At 54.0% G+C, this 20,914-nt stretch overlaps 2 protein-coding genes across 4 annotated transcripts; both read right to left on the reverse strand.

Moving 5' to 3' along the window:
* Window positions 1-963: 963 nt before the first annotated feature.
* PIN1 (peptidylprolyl cis/trans isomerase, NIMA-interacting 1) lies at window positions 964-13,510 on the reverse strand. Of its 2 annotated transcripts, none has more exons than XM_027085255.1 (4): window positions 13,318-13,510; window positions 11,123-11,335; window positions 2,526-2,636; window positions 964-1,594 (listed from the first exon to the last, which is right to left on the reverse strand). In XM_027085255.1, exons 1-4 carry the CDS (start codon window positions 13,373-13,375, stop codon window positions 1,485-1,487), a joined length of 492 nt encoding a protein of 163 aa, XP_026941056.1. In that variant the 5' UTR covers window positions 13,376-13,510; the 3' UTR covers window positions 964-1,484. The 2 variants fall into 2 exon arrangements, with proteins under 2 accessions (XP_026941056.1, XP_026941055.1); XM_027085254.1 differs by lacking the exon at window positions 13,318-13,510 and adding an exon at window positions 11,686-13,289.
* A 5,787-nt stretch (window positions 13,511-19,297) lies between these two features.
* On the reverse strand, window positions 19,298-20,914 carry UBL5 (ubiquitin like 5). 2 transcript variants are annotated; one of them, XM_027085259.1, is made up of 5 exons: window positions 20,785-20,914; window positions 20,396-20,462; window positions 20,105-20,188; window positions 19,906-19,943; window positions 19,298-19,452 (listed from the first exon to the last, which is right to left on the reverse strand). In XM_027085259.1, the coding sequence occupies exons 2-5, from the start codon at window positions 20,449-20,451 to the stop codon at window positions 19,409-19,411; spliced, it is 222 nt and encodes a 73-aa protein (XP_026941060.1). In that variant the 5' UTR covers window positions 20,452-20,462; window positions 20,785-20,914; the 3' UTR covers window positions 19,298-19,408. The 2 variants fall into 2 exon arrangements, with proteins under 2 accessions (XP_026941060.1, XP_026941061.1); XM_027085260.1 differs by having other exon boundaries at window positions 20,396-20,507; window positions 20,783-20,888.

The following is a 20,914-nucleotide window of genomic DNA, read 5'->3' on the forward strand; positions in this document are numbered from 1 at the left end:
GAAGCTGGCCAGATGGGAGTCGGCCCAGGTGGCTGTTTGATTCTCGGGGCTTTTATCAGAGACTCAGCTTCGTCGGGGACGGGGGGCGGGGGGCGGGGTGTTCCCTGGTGTCAGGCCAGGAAGGGCTTTATTTTCCTCAGGTGCCCAAGCCCCGCTAGCCCGCCACCTGCCCCCCGCCTCCGCCCCGGTCTGGTCCCCGCGAAGCAGGTGGGCAGACCAGGCCTAACCGCCTCTCAGCAGCGCCGCAAACCTCCTGACTGACCTGAGCCCCCAGCCCAGGCCCTGGCCCCGGGGCAGCTCCGAGGAGGTGATGCACAAGAGGTGGGCCGCACCCCAGCCCCCAATCTGAAGAGGAGGAAGTCCCCCCACCCCCACCCCCATGTGCCACAGCGATTCCCTCTGCTCCACGGAGGCCCCTCCCCCAGAGGGCGGGGCAGGATCCCTGCTCTCAGAGGCGCCCGGCAGGAACCCCCACCCGCCTGGCCCCCTGCTGCCATGGTAACGGCGCCTGCAGAGGCCGCAGGACCCAAGCACAATCTTCCAGAGCGCTTGTGGCGACAGGGAAGCAGGCCTCAGGGTGCTGGGCGTAGTTCATTCTAACTCAAGTGGCCCACGTGCGTGGAGGGAGTTGTGGGAGGGGGGCGGCGAGAGCACCCAGGGCACGGGGGCTTCAATCTGGCTCCCCGAGGATGCCCTGCTCCACCCGACCTGCTGAATCCAGAGCTGGGGGGTCAGGGCCCTTGAACACCCGAGTGTGAGGAGCGCTGGCGCTGAGCAATGCTCCAATTCCCCGAGAGTCCAGCTGCCGCTAGGATGCCCCCAAGCCCAGGAAGAGGAGAGGCTGCTCAGGGAGGAAAGGCGGCCTGGACACCTGGACGCCAGGGATGGTGGGAGATGATCGCTCCTCCAATCGAGCCCCACTCACCTCCGCAGGGAGGAAATGAGAGACAGGGACAGCAGAACACCGGTTCCAGGTTTAATGGAGGCTGGGGAAGGTGCTGCACTGCTGCTTAGAGAGGGCCCCCAAGCAGCAGGCAGCCCGGGCCCCAGGCGGAGCGTTTGCTTTTTGCAACCGAATAGAGGGAGGTGGCAAAACCAGAAATAACTCAAGGCCCTCCTGCCCCACCCCTCGCCCCCGTCCCGGACCTGGGGGGACACAGGGGGCGGCTCAGCTAGCCAGGCCTTCTCTTTGGGACAGGTCACCCCCAGCCCTTGGATGTGGAAGCCCGGCGAGCCTCTCCACCCCGCGCCCTTCTGAAGTCAATTCCTAAAGGGGAGGCGAGTCTGGCAGGGAGCCCCCGGTGGTGAAGAGCCCCCCTCCCAGCCATTTTGGGATCAATAAATACTGTGTGACACGAGCAGGGAGGGGTGCCCGCTGGTCAGCGGCAGCAGGGAGCGGAGTCTGCGCACCCGGCCACCCTGCCCCGCACCCACCCGGGCGGGGGCGGGGTGTGTGTGCGGCGGGCCTGGGCCGTCCACGCCCCTCACTCCGTGCGCAGGATGATGTGGATGCCGGAATCCGTGAACACGGGCCCGCTCATCTCCCCTGTCCGCAGTGCAAAGGAGGCGTCTTCAAACGGCTTCTGCATCTGACCTGGGGAAGGAAGCATGAGGGATGGCAGGTGGGGGGTCAAGACCCGGGCTGCAGGCCAGGACCAGGCAGGGCAGGCAGATGGGGCTCCCGCCTGCACCCCCGGGCGCTCATTTGGACTCATCTGTCACGTGCTTTAGGGCCCGGTCACAGTGGCGAGTGGGGCCCAGCTGAGGGCAGCAGGGCAATTAGGGAGGCCCCGGGAAGGCTGAGGACAGCAAGTGAGGGATGAGGGCAGAGCTGCGGTCTCTGCCGCGCATGTAGAGACGCGTTCTAGGGATGAACTGGTCTCCCTGTGCCGGTCCCCAGCCCCTGCCACACTGTCTGTCTCCCTTGCCTCCTGGGGCGGGCAGGCGGTCCACAGACCCTTGCTGGCTCCCCGACACCCCTCGCCCCATCCTGGGCCCCTCCCCGATGCTCTGTAGACCCCAGGGATGGAGTGGGAAGGAGGCGGAGGCCTGGTTCCCTCCGCCCCCCCCTTCCATAGCCCCAGCTGGAGATGCCTGAACTCGGGGTTGCTGATCTGACCCCCTCCTCCCCTCACCCCTGGTTTCCCCACCCATGAGGGCGGGGCAGGGGATGCTGGGGGACATGCCCTGGGGCTCTAAGGGGCCCCAGCCTTACACCTCCAACAGGAGGAGAGGAAAATGGCAGCAAGTACCCACCTTGGTGGGCCCGTGATGGGGACAACTGAGCAGAGAGACACACGGATGGACTCCCCACCGCAAGAGAGAATGTCACCGGGGAGAAGGCTCTGCGGCCACGACCCCCAGCAGGGCGGCCTCTGAAGCCTGAGGGAGGGACTTTGCTGCCACCTGGTGGACTCCAAAGGCCCATGCGACAGGCGTTACCCCTCCCGGTCTCTAGGTGGTGGGCGGGCGCTGGTGGGTCAGAGGGTCCTGCCGGGGTTTGGTGGTGCCCATTCCTCGCGCACCTCTGCTGAAGGCACCCAGGTCTCCCCTGGCCTTGGCGGAGCTGCAGTCGCTGAACTGTGAGGCCAGAGATTCAAAGTCCTCTTCTCCCGACTTAATCTTCTGGATGTAACCTGCGAGGGGGACACACAGGGAGACCTCCCCGTCAGGGGTGGGGCGGGGCAGAGGGCTCCAGGGAGGGCGGCACTCCACTCAGAAAGTGCCTTTCACGTGCATGCAAACCGTGACCCTGTGGTGACCGCAACAGCCAGCTGATCTCACGTCCCATCCCAATACCGCCCGCTGTGTCACTCCCCACCACACATACACTCAGCAACATACAATGAACAGAGCATGGCCTCTTCCTACCCTCACACATACTCTGAGAAAATCTATCCCCCAGGCCCTTCTGGGGAGGACAGCAGAAGACAGGACAGAAGTTACAAAGGGACACTGGGACCCAGGGGTCCCCCAAGAGCCCCAGGGCAGTGGTGGAAGCCCCAGTGGAGAGTTTTCTAGAGGCTTCTAGGAGAAAGGCAGGAGGCCAGGGCGCCAGACCAACTCTGCCACAGGAGACGGCTGGGTCCTCAGCCCGTGGGCCTCAGCTGTCTCATCTGTCCAAAGTGTGAGGAAGGCCAGGGCCGCTTACTGGGGCATCGTGAAGAGACCCAGCGGCGGCCTAGCCGGGGCTCGGGAAGGGACACGCGTCATTCCCACAGACTGCGCCCCAGAGACAGCAGGGTGTGTTGGTAGCGCACCAGATTCACCCTCTGTGCAGCCCAAACTGTCCCCATTGGGTACCGATTCTCCCCGGAGGGACAGGGAGGCCGGGCTGATAGGAGGGAAGGAAAAGGATGACTGAGGCGAAGGGCTCCCAGCAGAGGGCGCCAGGGGGCAGCACCGAGCACCTGTGTGACTCTCCCAGACCCTGCGTGTGCGGGGGTAGGAAAGGGCCGCCAGCCACTCTCCTGAGTCCAGGCAGGAGCCTTTGGAGCAAGAACCCATCCTGTCCTCCCCAGACCACCACCGGACAGCCCCTTGCCTCGAGCTAGGCCTACGTTGGCTTCCCTGACAGCCACTCTCCTGGGGGGCATTATCCCTGAGGCCCCTGGGGGGACCTGGGACCACGCACCACCCCCAGCTTAGCGACGGGACACCGGCCCACGCTGGATGTGAGAGGCACCCTGTCACACCCACCGGTGGGTTTCTGAACTCCATGGTGACACCTCTACCCGTTGCTCCTGTCTGACCTAAACGAGGCTGTGATACGCCTGGTACCTGTCTGAGCACCACAGTGACACCGCGGATTAATCTACCTGGTGCTCTGAGGCCCAGACACGCAGCCAGGCCATCTGCCTCATGAGCGGCTGGTGCAAACTTCACCTCGGCCCATGGGTCTCCGACTCCTGTCCAACCTCAACATCACTGGTATCCATCTATCTCCCTGGAACGACGGTGACAGCACACCTATCACTCCCCACCCCCCCGTCTCACTGCATGTCACAGCAGCAACTGCGTGTCCCGGCATCTGATCTGCACGGCTGCTTCCACGGCTGGCCCGGTAACCCCTGCCTCCCCCGTGTCCCTGTCACTCTCGCTCTGTCCTCACCGTCCCTTTGCTTCTGAGCCTCAACTGTCAGCCATTTGCCAGCAGGCCACAGTGCCCCGCAGCACAGTGCCCGGCACAGACAGACGCCTTGACAAATGGCCCGTGCTGTCACCATCCTGTTCCCTCTTCCGTGTGGGCTGTGCCAGCCGGTGATGAGGCTGCCCCTACTTCTCTCTGACCTGCCCATCCCTGGTCCTCCTCGCCCGCACCTCGCAGTCTGCGCTGGCCGTCACCGTGACGCGCCGCCTGGTCAGGCAGGCTCTCCGTCGGATGCGACACAAGCCCCACCCTCTGTGGACTGCACGCATGCTGCAGTGGCTTCTGCCGTAATGCTGTGCTGTGCTCCCAACACCGCCCTGGGGCTGCCAGGTTGATCCCCCCGTGCCAGACGCATTCACGGGTGACTGCGATCTGAACCGGATGTCACTAGGATACCCCTCCTCTACCTCCTCCTCTCCCTGGGTTCTGGTTGTGTCCTCAGCCTCACCCGGGCAGCACCAGGATATCTCCTCTCTCTTCTGTCCGGACCTCAGTAACACCAGCCAGGGAATCCTGAGTGCACAATGCTCCCCAGTGCACCTGCCCGCCTCCAGGTACCTTGGCGGGCACTGCTGCACATGCCCAGCACTTGGGGAGTCGGGCCCAGCCCCGAGCCCTGTACAAGCACCCCCCTGCTGCATCCTCCAGCAGCTGGAGCTGTGGGCACAGTGGCAGGGAACCCCTGAGAGTAGGTGGCCTGGCCAAGGTGTGCACACAGTGCATGTGTGCAAGCAACAGCAGCCTAAAGACTGAATAAAAGCCAAGCTTTTGCCCCCCAATTGTTTTTTGGTTTTTTTTTGCAGTACACGGGCCTCTCACTGTTGTGGCCTCTCCCGTTGTGGAGCACAGGCTCCGGACGCGCAGGCTCAGCGGCCATGGCTCACGGGCCCAGCCGCTCCGCGGCATGTGGGATCTTCCCGGACCGGGGCATGAACCCGTGTCCCCTGCATCGGCAGGCGGACTCTCAACCACTGCGCCACCAGGGAAGCCCTGTTTGTTTGTTTTTTGGGGGTTTATCTGGCCAGCCGCATGGCTTGTGGGATCTTAGTTCACTGGGCCCTTGGCAGTGAAAGCGGAGTCCTAACCACTGAAATGCCAAAGAATTCCCATGTCCCCCATAGTTCATAGCACCCAAATCTTCCTCTGACCAGCCAACTCTCTCAGAAAATATTCTGCTTGGATGGGAGCCTGAAATGATTTTGTTTAAAGAAACAACGCTTCCTTCCTGAGCTTTCCTTTCAAAAGCTGACCTTCAGGGGTCTGGCCATAAGTCAGGATGCAAGGCTACATTCAGAACTCCCTGTGTCCCCTCAGCTCAGTCTTACACCCCCCATGGTGTCCCGCCCAGTCTTGCCCACCCCCGCCCCCCACCTCTCAGCCTTTGTTTAACCTTTGTTTAATCGTCTCTTCCCACCCGAAGCTCATCTGCTGTCCTCTGGTCTCACCCAGGAGCCTCCCTAAGGCCTCACTAGGCGAGGTGCCTCCCTGGGCCCTGCATTTACCCCTTTCCCGTTTGTGCGTCTGTTGCCGCCTCACACGGGGAGGACAGGGACCAGGTCGGCCTTGCTCACTGCTGTGTCCCCAGCTCCCCGTGCTGTGCACTGAACAGGTGTTCACTAATGTTGAAGGAATTCGTGAATAAATGAGACAGAAACAGGTCATGGGGAAGGAGAGAGAGGGATCCACCACTGGGTTCTGTAGACGGAAATGCTGGAATCTCATGCCTTTTTTCTGTGAACCTCAGGCTCAAATGCTACAGAGGAGGCAAGAAAGGAAGTGCAAACCAGACACCCTGGGCTGTTCTCAGCAATGCCCTGCCTCACCTGACCGGCAACACCCCCTACCCAGACAGCGTCCATCTAACCCTCACCCAACGGGGCAGCTGAGGCAGAGCAGGGTAGATTGTGGACCCCAACTACTGTGTTCGGATCCCAGCTCTACCGATCCTGAGCTCTGCAACCCTGGTACGTGACTTCGTCTCTTGGAGCTTCACTTGCCTGGTCTGTAAAATGGGCTAATTATCAGCTCTGACCTTGGAGGGCTGCTGTGAAGGGTAAAGGAATTACTGCCAGAACAGTGCCTGGTGCAGAGTGAGCCCCTGACAATTACTAGCTGTCAGTCCATAAATAATACAGGTTGAATGTTTATGTCCCTCCAGAACTCATATATTGAAACCCTAACCATCCAATGTGATATTTGGACATAGGGCCTTTGCTGAAGTAATTAAGGTTGAGTCATAAGGGAGGGGCCCTGATCTGACAGGATTAGTGTCCTTTTAAGAAGAGACACCAAAAAGCTCTCTCTCTCTTTCCCCACTGCATGCACTGAGGTAAGGCCTTGTGAGCACACAAAAGGTGGCTGTCTGCAAGCCAAGGAGAGAGGCCTCAGAAGAAAACAAACCTGTCGATACCTTGATCTTGGACTTCCAGCCTCCAGAACTGTGAGAAATAAATGTCACCCAGCCTATGGTATTCTGTCATAGCAGCCTGAGCTGCACCATAATTATTTCAGGGAAAGTGAGTGAACAAACGGACTGGTCTCTGACTCTAAAAAGGTTTAGATGGGACCTCCCTGGAGGTTCAGCAGTTAAGACTCTGAGCTTCCAATGCAGGGTACGTGGGTTCTACCCCTGGTCGGGGAACTAAGATCCCACATGCTGCACAGCACGGCCAGAAAAAATAAAAAGGTTTAGAGACAAACTAGGGAAGGGGCCTGGACAGGGAAAAAGGTGACAGGATTAGGTCTGCCTTCCTTCAAGGCCCAAATCCCAGCAGGGGGTGCCTAGAGAGGCCAGAGACACAGCCTGAAACCAGCAGGCTAGAAGGGAGCCACCCACCTTGGGTGGGGACACTGGGCCAAAGGTGCTCACCGACCCTCAGGCCCTGGGCACAGTTACATGTGGGGGGGCTGCTGCTCACATCAGGGCCTCCCTGGGACCCTCAGGCCCTGGGCATGTGGGGATGGAGGGATGGGAGTAGGCAGGGAGGGCTTCTCCATGGCCTGGCTTCCTTACACAAGGACACTGGCAATGACAGGCAGCCGGTCCCCAGATCCCTGACAAGCCTGTGGCCGCAGCCCAGCAGCTGCAGAGGAGCCAGCACTGGGAAAAGGAGCCTCAGCAGAAAATGTGGACACACTGCTGGCAGCCTGTCCCCTCGGGGCAACTGGGGAGCACAGGACCTAAAAGCAAACTGACAGACCCAGGCTGCCAGCTGCAGAGTGTGCCACCCAAATCCTGGTCTCTTTATCACCTGGAACAAGCCCACGACGAGAACAGGGGAGGGGGGACAACATCCACTTTCACGAAAGAGAAAACCAAGCCCAGGCGCCCAAAGCTTGCTGATGTGCCACACAAGTGTTTGGTTACCGAGTGCACCATGGCCCGGGCCATCTCACTGCTCCCTCGTAATGACCCTCGAGGGGGCCTGCCTCAGGCCAATGTCACTGGAGGGTCTGCACGCTAAACCCACCAGGCCTCCCACGTCCTGGCCCAGAGCTCCACCCATGGGCCATGGGGAAGCAGCAGGGAGCTCTTGGTAGGCGGAAGCCTTGTCCAGACCATGGTGCCCACCGCACACTCCTAAATGACTGGGGTCGAGGCTCTGCTGTGTAGACAGGAAGCGTCCGACACCAAGCCCATTGCTCTGCTGAGCATTCAGCTGCTGGCTGGCCCCTGGATCTTCATGGCCACCCTGTCCCCATCCTACAGATGAGGCAACTGAGGCTCCGAGAGTAAAGACACTTGCTTGAAGCTACACCGCTGGCACCGAGATCCATCTCTGTGTGACTCCAGGGCTGGGCCACGCTGGTTCTGACCTTACCCCACCCCTGCCCCTCTAATCCATCACCCTGTCCTCCCGATTCTGCCTCCTAAATCTCTCTAGAATCTACTCTACCTGCTTCCTACCTGCCCCAAGTTCAAGTCACAGTGTTTCTAGTTGAAACTCCTCCCACAGCTTCCACCAGGCCCTCTGGCACAGGCAGGCATGTCGGACCCCTGCTAACACTCCCGAGTGTGCACTGACTTAAGGCTAGGCCCCAGGGCCCAGCTGCTTACTGGGCACACCCCCAGACACCCCTTCCCAAGACCCAGGCTGACCTCAGCACCGCCAGGCTCCCACTGCAGTGTGAGCCCCACCAGACACATCCCTGTCCATTCTAGAGGTGGGTTGGGGGGCATCCTCACCTGCCACTCCGAGGCAGTCCCCAGGGCCCAACAGCTTTCCTTCCACGTGATGCTCAGATATCCCCATGTCCACCTGCCATCTCTGGCCAGGACTGTCGCAAGGGCTTCTGTCTCTGGCCTGCTGCTCTGCTGAAGCCAGGTCCTCTCACGGTTGCCTTGCCAACGTCTCTTCCTCAGACCCTCAGATTTACTGAGTCCCTCCCCAGACTGTGCCTCTTCCCAACCCCCTCAACCAGTGGCGGCACCTCCTCTGCTCAACCTCCAAGTGCCCATCACCTCTTGCTCACTCTCATGTGGTTCGGAAGCCTCAGAACAGGGGCCCCTCTAGGAGCTAGGAGGACCCAAGAGGTCATCTCGTGATTCCTCCGGGTTTCCTGCCACGTCCTCTTCCCCTGGGGCCGCCAGACCCCACTCACTGCTCACAGCTCACCGCTGGTCCAGCCAGCCTGGGCCCTGGGCCTTCTGGCTTTCTTGGTCCGTCACCCTCCAGCCACACGGCTCTTTCCTAAAAGCCAGCGCCACAGGGCCCCCCTCCCAGTCATACGTGGCCATGTGTTTCCTGCGGTCTCTGGGAAAGGACCCAAACTCTTGGCCTCACTCTGGGCCGTCCTCCACCTGGCTGGGACCTGCCCTTGAGGGGTCTCATCCCACTTCAGTCCCCTGCACAGCCTTGCCCTGAGTCCTACCTACAGCCCAGCCACAGGCCTTCATTTCTGTCACTTCCTCTGCCAGGGATCCTTCTCGCTTCCTCCTGTTTCAGGAAACCAGGCTGCGAGCAATGCCGTGGGCCAGGCTTTGTGTTGGGTGGCAGGAATACAGTGGGGAAAGAGACAGATCCAGTCCCTGCCCTCACGGAGCTCAGGAGGTGAGCTCTTTGAATCTGCCTTCAAGATTCTGTGCAAGAGCTTGGCTCTGCTCTACAAGGCTGGAAGGTAGGAGGCTAAGAGGTGCTATTTATCAGGTGCCAGACACTGTATGGGGGGTGTAGGTGTGGGCAGAGGTGTGTTTAAGAATATCCCACAGGCCAGGGACTTCCCTGGTGGCGCAGTGGTTAAGAATCCACCTGCCAAGGCAGGGGACACGGGTTTGATCCCTGGTCCGGGAAGATCCCACACACCACAGAGCAACTAAGCCCGTGTGCCACAACTACTGAGCCCGTGTGCCACAACTACTGAAGCCCGCGCACCTAGAGCCTGTGCTCCACAACAAGAGAAGCCACCACAATGAGAAGCCCGCGCACCGCAACGAACAGTAGCCTCCGCTCGCTGCAACTAGAGAAAGCCCACGCGCAGCAATGAAGACCCAACACAACCAGAAATAAATAAATAATAACTAAAAAAAATAAAATAAAATCCCACTGGCCAAGTACCAGACCAGTGATGTCATAGCAAAACAACAGCCAATATGGACTGATTATGCCAGGGCTGTGCTAATAACAACCATCATAATCGCCACCAGCAATTACAGAACATTTACTAGATGCCAAGGCTGTTATTCATGCTTTACTGCATTAGGTCAGAGTCTTCTCAATAGGAGAAGGACCTACCCTATGCAGTGGGTCCTATTATCATAACTCTCATTTTACAAGTGAAAAGATCGAGGCTCTGAGATGTTAAGTAACATGCTCAAGGTCACACAGCCAGGACCTGGCAGAGCTGGATGGGCACTCAGGCTATTTGGGCATGGGAGAGAGATGGGTTATGTGGGGTTGGAGGGCCCAGGAGGGGTCTGGGATCTCTGGTGAGAGAGGCTGGGTGGATGATGAAACCACACGTGTGATCCAGACCAGCACTGTCCAACAGAACTTCCTGCAAGGATGGAAACATTCTCTATCTGTGCTGTCCGAGATGGCAGCCACTAGCCACATGTGGCTACTGAACAGTGTGCCCAGTGTGACTGAGGACCCAATCTTTAATATGACTCAAATTTAATTAATTTAAATGGAAATAACCACATGTAGGTGGTGGTGGCCACGCTGGACAGCTGTAGCCCAGGGTGCTGCAAACTATGTCCCACGGGTCAAATCCTGCTGTTTTTGTAAATAAAGTTTTATTGGCACACAGCCTCACCCATCTGTTTACATATCATCTATGGCTGCTATGGAGTTACCAAGCAGAGCTGACAGAGACTATATGGCCCGCAAAACCTAAAATATTTACCATCTGGCCTTTTCAGAAAGTTTGCCTATCGACTGCTGCTCTAGACTGTGGAGGAAACACAGAACAGAACGAGGAACAGCCTCCTCCTTCAGGGCAGTTAATTCACCGACTCTACCTTTCCAACCTGCCTCCTGACCCATCCATACATGTGCCCCAGGACCCTGCTTGATGATACTACTCTCAAGGATAGCTCCCACTGAATGCGGACCCACTGTGTGCCACGCACTTTCTCATCTCACTGAGCTTTCACGATGGCCCTTGGAGGCAGGTATATGATGATGCCCATTTTACAGAGGTGAAAACTGAGTCTCAAGGAAGCAACGTGAATGTCCCAAAGTCAAGGAGCTTATAGTGGCATGGCTACCGCCTGAACCCAGGTCTGCCAGCCCCAAGGTTGGGTCCTCCACCCCTACCCTGGCTCACCCTCAAATACCAGCTGGAGAGGAAAAGGAGAGGCAGCCGTGGGAGGCAGGCTTGAGGCACTTCCAGGTCTGTCAAGGCCACAGCTGACAGCTGAGCAAGCTGGGGTAGAGAGTCTGGCATGATTTCTGCAAGGCCCAGTCTGGCCCCTGGGGAGAGGGACCTGCCCTCCGCCGGCCCCCAGACCCTGTCTCCACCTCTGCTCACCATTGATCAGCTCCAGAGCCTCCTCCTTGGTCCGGGTGATCTTCTCCTGCCGCCAGGACGAGGGCCGCCGCGACTGGCTGTGCTTGACCAGCAGGTGTGAGCAGCGGACCCTGGCAGGCTCCCCTTGTCCATTTTTGCCGCCGCCAGTGCTATTGCCACTCGGCCGCTCCCACTGGCTGGCGTTAGTGATGTGATTGAAGTAGTACACCCGGCCTGGAAGAGGGGGAAGTGGAATTCAGCTGGGACCTGCTCAGAGGACACCACCGTAAGGCCGTGATAAGGGACTGGCCAATGAGATGCCTCCATTCAGCCAACCCACTGCTGTCCACCAGTGCCACCAGGTCTTAGCGAGCTAACATTCTAGGTGGGGGCAGACAGACACCAAACAAGCAATAAGACCACGTTATAACTTCAGTCATTCATAACTTCAAGGGGGAAAATAACCCCAGGTGAGGAAGAAAGGTTCCAAGCGTGCACTCAGCAGCCAGACCGCCCGTTCAAATCTGCCACTCTGCCACTCACTCACTGTATGATCAACCTTCCCTGGGCCTCGGTTTTCTCACCTGTAAAATGTAGATAACGGCAATACCTGCCTGAAGGGTTGCTGTAAGGGCTGTATGAGTTCATATCTGTAACGTCCTTAGGATAGCACCTGGCACACATTAGGAGTGTGGTAGCAACTATTATGTCCATTTTATAGACCACAAAACTAAGCAACATTTCCTGGGTGTTTACTCTGCTCCAGGCACATGTGGGGGAGGCAGGAACTGTACCCATATGCGTCAGACACAAAAGCTCTGCTCTTTTCCCCTACCCAGTGTACTCTGCTGCAGGACTGGGAGCCAGCATTACTGGGGCCAGATGTTACCCAGAGACTAAGGAGCATGGAGTGAGGGCCACAAACAATAAGCTTGAAGTAGGACCCAGTAGAGATAGGCTGTCATCCCAGGGGCAGAGAGTTTGCCTGGGTTACGTGGAGGACTTGTGCCCACCAATGTGAAGGGATCGATGTCACCCACGGGGAACACTGTTAGGGTTGCACTGGGAAGAAATGGAGGGAGTGGGGGCCCAGAATCGGGCAGAGTATCAGCTTTATGCTGCAGGTCACAGCCAGGGCTGCAGCAGGGTGGGGGACAGCTGACCCACTGACTGCCTCTAAAACCTTGGCAATGGGCTCCATCTCCCTGAACCTCAGTTTTCTCATCTGAAAAGTGGGGGTGAGGTGAGAGAATAAGGACATCAAACCTCATGGGGTTAATGTGGAGAGTCGATGATGATGTATGCAAAGTGCTCACCAGAGCTCCTGGCGTTCAATAAATCGTAATTCTTACTGCGACTGTGATTACTCTGAGCTCTGGTCCAGCGGAGTGAAACACTGGACCTCAGTGTATCTCAGTGGTTTGCAGTAAGAAGGGCAGGGGGCTGTGGAGTCAGACTGACTGGATTCTAACCCAGCCCCCAACCCCCGAAATGAATGACCTTGAGCGAGTTCCTTCAGTTTTCTGGCCTCAGTTTCCTGACCTGCAAAATGGGAGTAATAACTACCTACCTTCCAGAATTGCAGCCAATCAGAGAAAGAAAACACCTAGCTTGGCACTGAGATAAACGTGCCCTATTATTGACATTATTATTGGGGGAAAAGCCTTAAATCGGGTCCCGGAGCACGGGGGGATGTTCTCAGGCAGAATACCACCGGGCGGATATCGCAAACTCAGAATTAGGTATGGATGGCAGTAGGCATGTTAGCAGTAGGAGGTTGTGGACCCGAGGCCGAGCAACCCTGGGGCCCCGCCCTCAGCATGGGGTTGGGGTGTCCTCCCCCAGGGGTGCCCCCTGGGCCCAGCGGGGTGCAAAGACCTTCTCCCCGGACGTCACGTGCATTAGGCCGAAAGAAAGGTGTCAGATCGGCAGGGCCAGGGCCATCGTCTGAGAGAGTGCCGAGGGATCACCGTCCCCCTATCACCCCGGCCGTGCGAGGGGCCTCTCCGGCCCCGCTCCTTGCCTCAGTTTCCTCAGGGTTCCCCACTCCTCAGGCTCGCAGCCCCCACGGGGTGAGCCGGGCCGTCACCCTGGGACGACGCGGAGGAGCCAAGACCCCACGGCAATCGAGGGGCGGCGCCGCGCCCGAGGGGCGAGCTCGAGCCCTGCTTCCGCGGGCCCTCGCGGCCCCGCCCCAGCCCCGACCCCCACGGCACCTGAGCTGCGGCTCATGCGCTTCTCCCAGCCGGGCGGCAGCTTCTCCTCGTCCGCCATCTTCCCTCCTGCCGCAGAGCCCGCTCCGCCTCCGCCGCACCGCCTCTGCCGCCCGCGCCTGCCCACCGCCGCTGCCGATTGGATGGGCCCGCCCCGCACCGGGGTCTAGCGACGACACTCATTGGACACCCCAACTGTCCGGACGGGCTCTCTGGCTTCCTATTGAGCAGAAGCGGGGGTGGGCGGGACCCCACACGGTTTTACCTGGGCCCCGCCCCCGGTCGGCCTCACCCAGGCCCCGCCCTCCTCCTTTCCTCGGCCGCTAAGTGGTGGGAAAGGGACACGAGCCCTCCTTGTCAACGCCCTTTGCCGAGCTTCAAAGAAGTCTTCACCTCTCCTTTGCGTCCTTCGCCGCAGAGCTCATCCGATTGGCTACTGCAGCAGCAATTCCCGCCTTCCTAAGCCGTACCCGGAGGGCCGCAGCTCCCCATGCGGAAGTGTCTGGTTTGTATGGAGGTAACTGCAGCAGAGAAGGTTCTTGGCAGAGGCTGTGCTGCCTTTGCTGTTGCCATAGCAACGCAGTTACCTTGGTGATGAACAGCTAGGAACCCAGAAGCCTAAATTTGGCTCCTGCATCCTCCGTCTTCCCACCTGTTTCCTCCAGATGTCCAAAGCTAGCCCACCTCCTTTTAATTTTTTGTGCAAGTCTCTTTCCCTATGCTACTGACCCATGACCCAAGCACCTTACATTTCCGTTGGAGTCTACTTCACCTATTTCCTCCCAGTCTGGCTCCTGCCTCCGTCCTGGGTGACTAGTGGGTGTTGGCATTGCCATTCAGATGGGAGGCGCGGATGGAAGGATGATGAGCTCAGTTTGAGTCAATTTATTTTTTTAATTTATTTTTTATTTAAGTATAGTTGAATGAGTCAATTTAAAATTAAGTCTGTGGCACTCGTGGGACACTGAGGAGGTGGTTGGAGACCTAGGGCTGGAGATAGACATGGGAGTCAAGACACCAACAGGGAAGAGTTCAACTACAGTTCATCTATAGCACAGGCCCTTACATAACCGTTAAAAAGAATGAGGTGTAATGACATGAAACACAGGGAAACATGTCTATGACAAATTATAGAGGCAGGATGGGAATTGAAGGTTAAGAGCACTCAGGAGCCAGATTGCTTTAGATTCAAAGCCTGGCTCTACCATTTGCTATGACCTTGAACAAATTACTTAACTTGTGCACTTCAGCTTCTCCATCTGCAATATGAGGGTAAGAAAAATACATATCTCATAAATACCTTTGATGTAAAGGTTAAATGAGTTAATCTATGTAAAGCACTCAAAAACAATGTCTGGCCCATAGCAAGGATATGTGTTGCTGGGTGAAAAAAAAAAGCAAGTCACAGTACAGTGTGGCAATTATAGTATGTATGAAAGCATAACAAAACCAAAAAAAAATCAACAAAAAATAATTTAATTATGTGTATTATTAGAGTATGTACAATTATCTCAATTGTGTAAAAACTAGTTTTATATCACAGAAAATTTCTGGATTTATTCAAATATGTTAATGACTAACATGGTGATTCAGGTGAAGGAAGAAATGGGAACTTAAATTCTAACATAACATTTTGATTCTTTTTTACAAGCATTTATGAGCACAGTAGTAATAATACTTTTTAAAAGATAATTTTAGACTTAGGGCAGAGCTGCAAAAGTAGTATAGTTTTCAATGTCCTTCACCCAGCCTTCCCTTATATTAGCATCTTACATTATAGAACAGAGGCTCTCAACTAGGGGTGATTTTGTTCCCCAAGGGACATTTGGCAATGTTTTAAGACATTTTTGATTGTCACAAATGGAAGAAAGGAGATGCTACTCGCATTTAGTGGGTAGAGGCTGAGTATGTTACTGAACATCCTACAATGCACAAAGAATTATCCACCCAAAATGTCAACAGTGCCAAAACTTGAGAAATTCTGCCACAGAATAATGATCAAAACTAAGAAATCAACATTGGTACAATACTATTAACTAAACTAGACTTTAAAAGAATTTCCCCAGTTTTCCCACCAATATCCTTTTTACGTTCCAGGATCTACATTGTCATGTCTCCTTAGTCTCCTCCAATATATGTCAATTTCTAGGTCTTTCCTTGTCTTTCATGCTCTTGATACTTTTGTAGAGTAGAATGTCTCTCATTCTGATGTTTGGTCATGATGGGGTTTGTCTGGTATTTTCTCATGATTAGACTGAGGTTATGCATTATTGGGAGGGATACCACAGAGATGATATGCCCTTCTCAGTGCATCATACTGGGTGATCAATGATGTTGCAATGTATTACTGGTAGTATTAGGGTTTCAACTGCTGCATAACAAATTACCCCGCAATTTAGTGGATTAACATTTGCCATCTCAGTTTCCAGTACAGTTTAGCTGGTGTCAGCAAGGGTGTCTGTGGTCTTATCTGAAGGCTTAACTGGATAGGATCTGCTTCCAAGTTCCCTCCTATGGTTGCTAGCACGATTCAGTTGCTAACAGGATACTGGACTGAGGACCACAAGTTCTTCACTGGCTACTGGCTGGGGGCCAGTAAGGCAGCTCACATGGCATCTGGCTTTCATCAATGAGCAAGAGAGCAAGCAAGATAGAAACCAGTCTCTTCACAACCCAATCTCAGATGTGATATACCATCACTTATGCCATATTCTGTTTGTCAGAAGTTAGATCTACCCTATACTCAAGAGGAGAGGATCACACAAGGGTATGAATACATGAGATCATTAGGGGCCATCTTAGAAGCTGCCTCTCAGTTGTGACGTTTTTGATCACTTGGTTAGGGCAGTATCTGAACTATTTTCCCCTTTGTAATGAATAACTACTTTTGGGAGAGATACTTTTGAGACTGTGCAAATATCCTACTTCTGCTTAAACTTTTGCCCACCAATTTTAGCATCTATTAATGCATCTTGCCTACAGCAATTATTACTACGGTGATGCAAGGGTGGGTGATTTCTTATTTCTCTCTTTCCTTCTACAACTAACTGAAATCCTTTTGTAATGAAGAGTTGTCCCTTCTCCCCCACTCATTTACATATTCAGTTATTTATTTATATGAGCATGGGCTCAAGGACATTTAATTCTTTGGGTTATAATCCAATACTATCGTTATTTTGTTGCTCAAGTTGTTCCAAATTTGGCCACTGAGAGCTTTTTCACAGGTTCGCCTCTGTGCCCTTTCAACATGCTTCCATCCTTTTTATTTGAGTACTTCTTACCTTCTGGTACACAAATTTTGGGGAGTTGTTTTTTAAGCAGACAGGTAAGGAGGATACTGACCTATAAGAGCAGGAAAATATGGGCTCAGCTTATATTTTCCCTGCCCTAGCTCTGGAATCAATTACTTCTCCTCCCCCCCACCCCCACCCCAAATTACTTCTCCCAGAAGCCCTGGTTCCTTTTATTGGAGAATATTATTTAGAAAGCAAGATCTGGCTGCTGGGTGTGCTCACTGATACTGGGGTGTCACGGCTTCTGGTCCCTCTAAGTGGGTAAAGGAAATATATGGATATATGCACATGTCTGTATTTCTACATGTGTCTGTAAACATATTAAACGAAAACCATGAGTCCACACTGATAACTCCCAACTCTAATCCAGCCCCACAGGGTTCATTCTACCCACTCCCTTCCACTGTACCCTCTCCTAGTTTTATTTGTAACTTCTTTCTCCAGCAGCAAGAAACCTGGCTCTAATTATATACAATATATTATCCAACCCTGTGTGTGTATACATGTACAAAACTAGTTTCAGATTTGCTAAGTTATACCACTGTAAGGAACACAGTTACCAACTAAAGTACAGTGTTTGTGTATAATTCTTTTTTCTTTATCCTTACAGTATTAAATCAAATTACTTTTTCAAGGTTATTTAGGTCAGCTCCTTTCTCCCCTAACCCCTTTGGTGGGGACATGTGATTCATTTGTAATACAGGCAGATTTATTTGACAGCCTGCATTCCATCTTTCTCCCTATGTCCTTGTTGGCAAATGCTGAGTCCTGCATCCACCACTACAGTTCCAGCCATCACCACAAAAATCCCTGCATACTGCCCTTTGATGTTAAAAAAAAAAAGCAAACAAAAATCAATAAAAATACTAATTAAAAAGAATGAAACATAATTTATATAGAAAGAAGCATAAAAAAGCAAACCGCTGAATGGTATGCAAATATTACATAATATATAATTATTCCAACTGTATAAAAACTATAGGTTGTATTTCAGAAAACTTCTGGATTCACTCAAATGTTAATTATTGCCACTGTCGGTGGGGATATTATAAAAATAAGAAACAATTTTTAACAAAACATTTGGATTTTTTTTACAAGTAGTTATTGGCACAGTCTTTTTAAAAATAAAACTGAAGTTTATATAAATGCACTGAAAAAGGCCTGACCTCAGGAGAGAGAATGGGGCCAGGAGTGGGGTCTTATTTTTGGCCTGTACTTTTCTATGCTGATTTGAAAACAAGGACTCACCTTGTCAAGGTTGTCATGAAATTAAAAAAAAAAAAATTGGGGGGGTTTGTTTTTTAAGCAGACAGGTAAGGAGGATACTGATCTATAAGAGCAGGGTTACCAGAAAACAGAGATTTCTAACTTGTCAGGAGGAAGTGGAGTCCTAGGGACAGGAGGGAAGCCAAGGGAGCAGGTAGGGAGGTGGCCAATGGAGACCAAGGTGAGACCATCACCCCAGGCAGCCGGCAGGTCTGCATCCCAAGAAGCTTGGTGGCAAAAGGCAGGCAGGAGCCTGGGTGGGGCAGTGGGCTAAACTTGAACATAGTTATGTCCTGAGGAGGATCAGCCAAGTCAATACACAGAGAGGGGAGAAGGGATGGAGCAAGGCTCTAGGTGAAACTCTCAAAGCAGCTCCAGAATGTGGCTCTGGGAAAGGACAGGGCCAAGGTTGACCCCAGGGTCTGTGGCCAGGGGAACAGAAATGGAGTGTTTGTGGTCCTGTCTACTCAAACCTGAGGGAAGAAGGCAGGAGACAGCTAATAATGCCAGGCATCCTGCTGTTATTTTGGGTTTTTTTGGTATGTGGGCCTCTCACTGTTGTAGCCTCTCCCGTTGTGGAGCACAGGCTCCGGATGCGCAGGCTCAGCGGCCATGGCTCACGGGCCCAGCCGCTCCGTGGCATGTGGGATCTTCCCAGACTGGGACAGGAACCTGTGTCCCCTGCATCGGCAGGCGGACTCTCAACCACTGCGCCACCAGGGAAGCCCCATCCTGCTGTTTTAACTCCATTATCTCATCATTATCCATTATCTCATCATTATCTCATGGAAACGTGATTGTCATCATGGTTCCACCTTTTAGAGGAAGAAACTGAGGATCAGAGAGTCTGACTCCTCCAAATTCCACTGCTAATGATCAAAATTCAAACCCAGTTGGTCTGACTGTTGAGGCTGGGTTCTTCTTATAGCCTATGCCACACTGTTTCACTCTGTCCACAAGGATTTCATAAGCGCTAAGAACTGTGGCGGCTTAATCATGCTTTATCTCATCTCCACTTCACAACACACCACTGGAGTAAACACTGTCGGTTCCAGTTTGGATAAGGAAATGAAGGTTAAGGGAGATTAAGTAACTTGCCCAGGGTCACAGTTGGTGGCAGAGCTGGGATTCCACCCACAGTCTCTCTGAATCTAAACCTGTATTCCTAACTACTACATCTACTGTCCTTACCCAGAGGTTCCTTGGTCTATTAGGGTGACAATAATCCCAGGATCTCTTGACCTTCAGAGACACATGGCTAGCCCCAGAGCTCTGGTCTTCCATTCAGGCTCCCAGTCTACTGGCTCCCTCACTGATCCAATCTTGAACTCTTATTGAGCAGCTGGGTACTGAGAATATAGTGACGACGAGATGCCAACCCTCCCCTCAAGAGATAGCCCTCACTCAAAGATGACAACAGTGAATGAAGCAGCCTCTAAGTTTTTATTAACATGAGTTTTCAAACACAAGCATCCATATTAGTGTGGGGGGCGAGGGTGGGGGAAGAGAGAAGGACAGGGAGAAGGAATTCTGCCCTATTGGTAATAAAGCTCCAGGTTCATCCCATCATGGATTTCATCTGAAGTACAAGCGTTAAGGAATCCTCACTGTGGGCTCCATCCCCACCCCTCCCATCTGTCACAGTTGGGTCAGGGTGGCCACATTTTAGTTTGGATCATTTTAATTTGAAAAGAATCCAAACTTTTAAAGAAGTTCATGTTCCTTTTGCACAACAAACATGCCCGAGTCTCCCTCCACTCTGACCTCCCGTACCCAACTCAAGTGGAGCTCAGTAATAAATACTTTGACTGAAAAGTGTCAAAGTCTTACAAGCCAAGTCAAATCAAAACATTTCACCAACCACCCTCCTCCCCCAACAAAATAATTACACGGCTCCCATTTTCTAAATACTTAGCATGTGCCACATATTAAGTTAAACACATTATGTGCATAATCTCATATAGACTCCAGTATTGAACAAAGAGAACCAAGTCCGGGTATGGAGACCCTTCCTCAATAAGTCAAAGGATACAGTCCCCCAGAGATACGTGGTCCTTAAAAATCGTGTACCTGCGGGATAAAAACTTTTCAGGAAAAAGCCTAAGGAGGCCCTTCAGCCTGGAGGCAAGCTGAGGAAGTTCTGCCTAAGCAAAGGGCTGGCTGCAGCCCTCCCCCAACCAAAAACTTCTGGCCTGCTCCTGTCCAGCCCCCAGCTCTACCCCTGTACTCACCACTTCTTCAATACGATCTTGTTCCAACGGGTGCCAGTTTGGGCTGCAATCAGCTTCTTAAGGTCCCCGATGGTATCATCAGTACTGGGCGCAGAGGAATTAAGGAAAATGGAAGGGGGAGATAGAACGCGACGAGGACATTTCCAGTAGTGAATGCACTCTGCCAGGACCCCATTCCCACCCCTGCCCCCGGGTTTAACTAAAATCACCCTACAACATATACTGAGTTGCCTGCCTCATTCATGTCAAGCACCCTCCGGAAGCCACCGCCTCTCGGCCGCCAGTGGATACTTGCATTTAACGCGGACCTTCTTCCCCAGACGGTCGTTGCAAACAACCTCGATCATCCTGGCTGGAGCTACACAGGGCGGGGATAGAGGCAAAAGAATCAGGACTTCAGGGGTCCCTCAGGCCCCAAGGCACCCGGTTATTGAGACTTAATGTTCACGCCCCCCTCAATCCCCCAGAACGCAGTCTTCCTGGGCCCCAAGTCCCAGGACCTCGGACCCCATGGCGACCGCGGACCCCAGGCAGCCGCGCGTCCCACCTCCCCGGCCCGGCCCAGTCCCATTTCAGGTAGCCTGAAGGCCGAGCCTCGCCTCTCGCAGGCGGGCGGATCCTCGATGGCCGGGTCCCATCAACTTTCCGCTACTCCGGGCCTCTCCACCTGGCCACCTCACCTTGAACCTCCTGGCACCAGCAGACGCCACACCAAGCTCGCTCGAAGGCAGAACCCCGACCGGCGCTGACGCTAAGAACCGGAAGCGGAAGTGCGCAGCCGAAAGCTCCTCCCTCCGCTCCTCCCAGTGC

This window comes from Aethalodelphis obliquidens, unplaced genomic scaffold, assembly GCF_003676395.1.
Source record: "Aethalodelphis obliquidens isolate GAN/ISIS:26980383/991018 unplaced genomic scaffold, ASM367639v1 scaffold53, whole genome shotgun sequence".
Classification (NCBI taxonomy): Eukaryota; Metazoa; Chordata; class Mammalia; order Artiodactyla; family Delphinidae; genus Aethalodelphis; species Aethalodelphis obliquidens.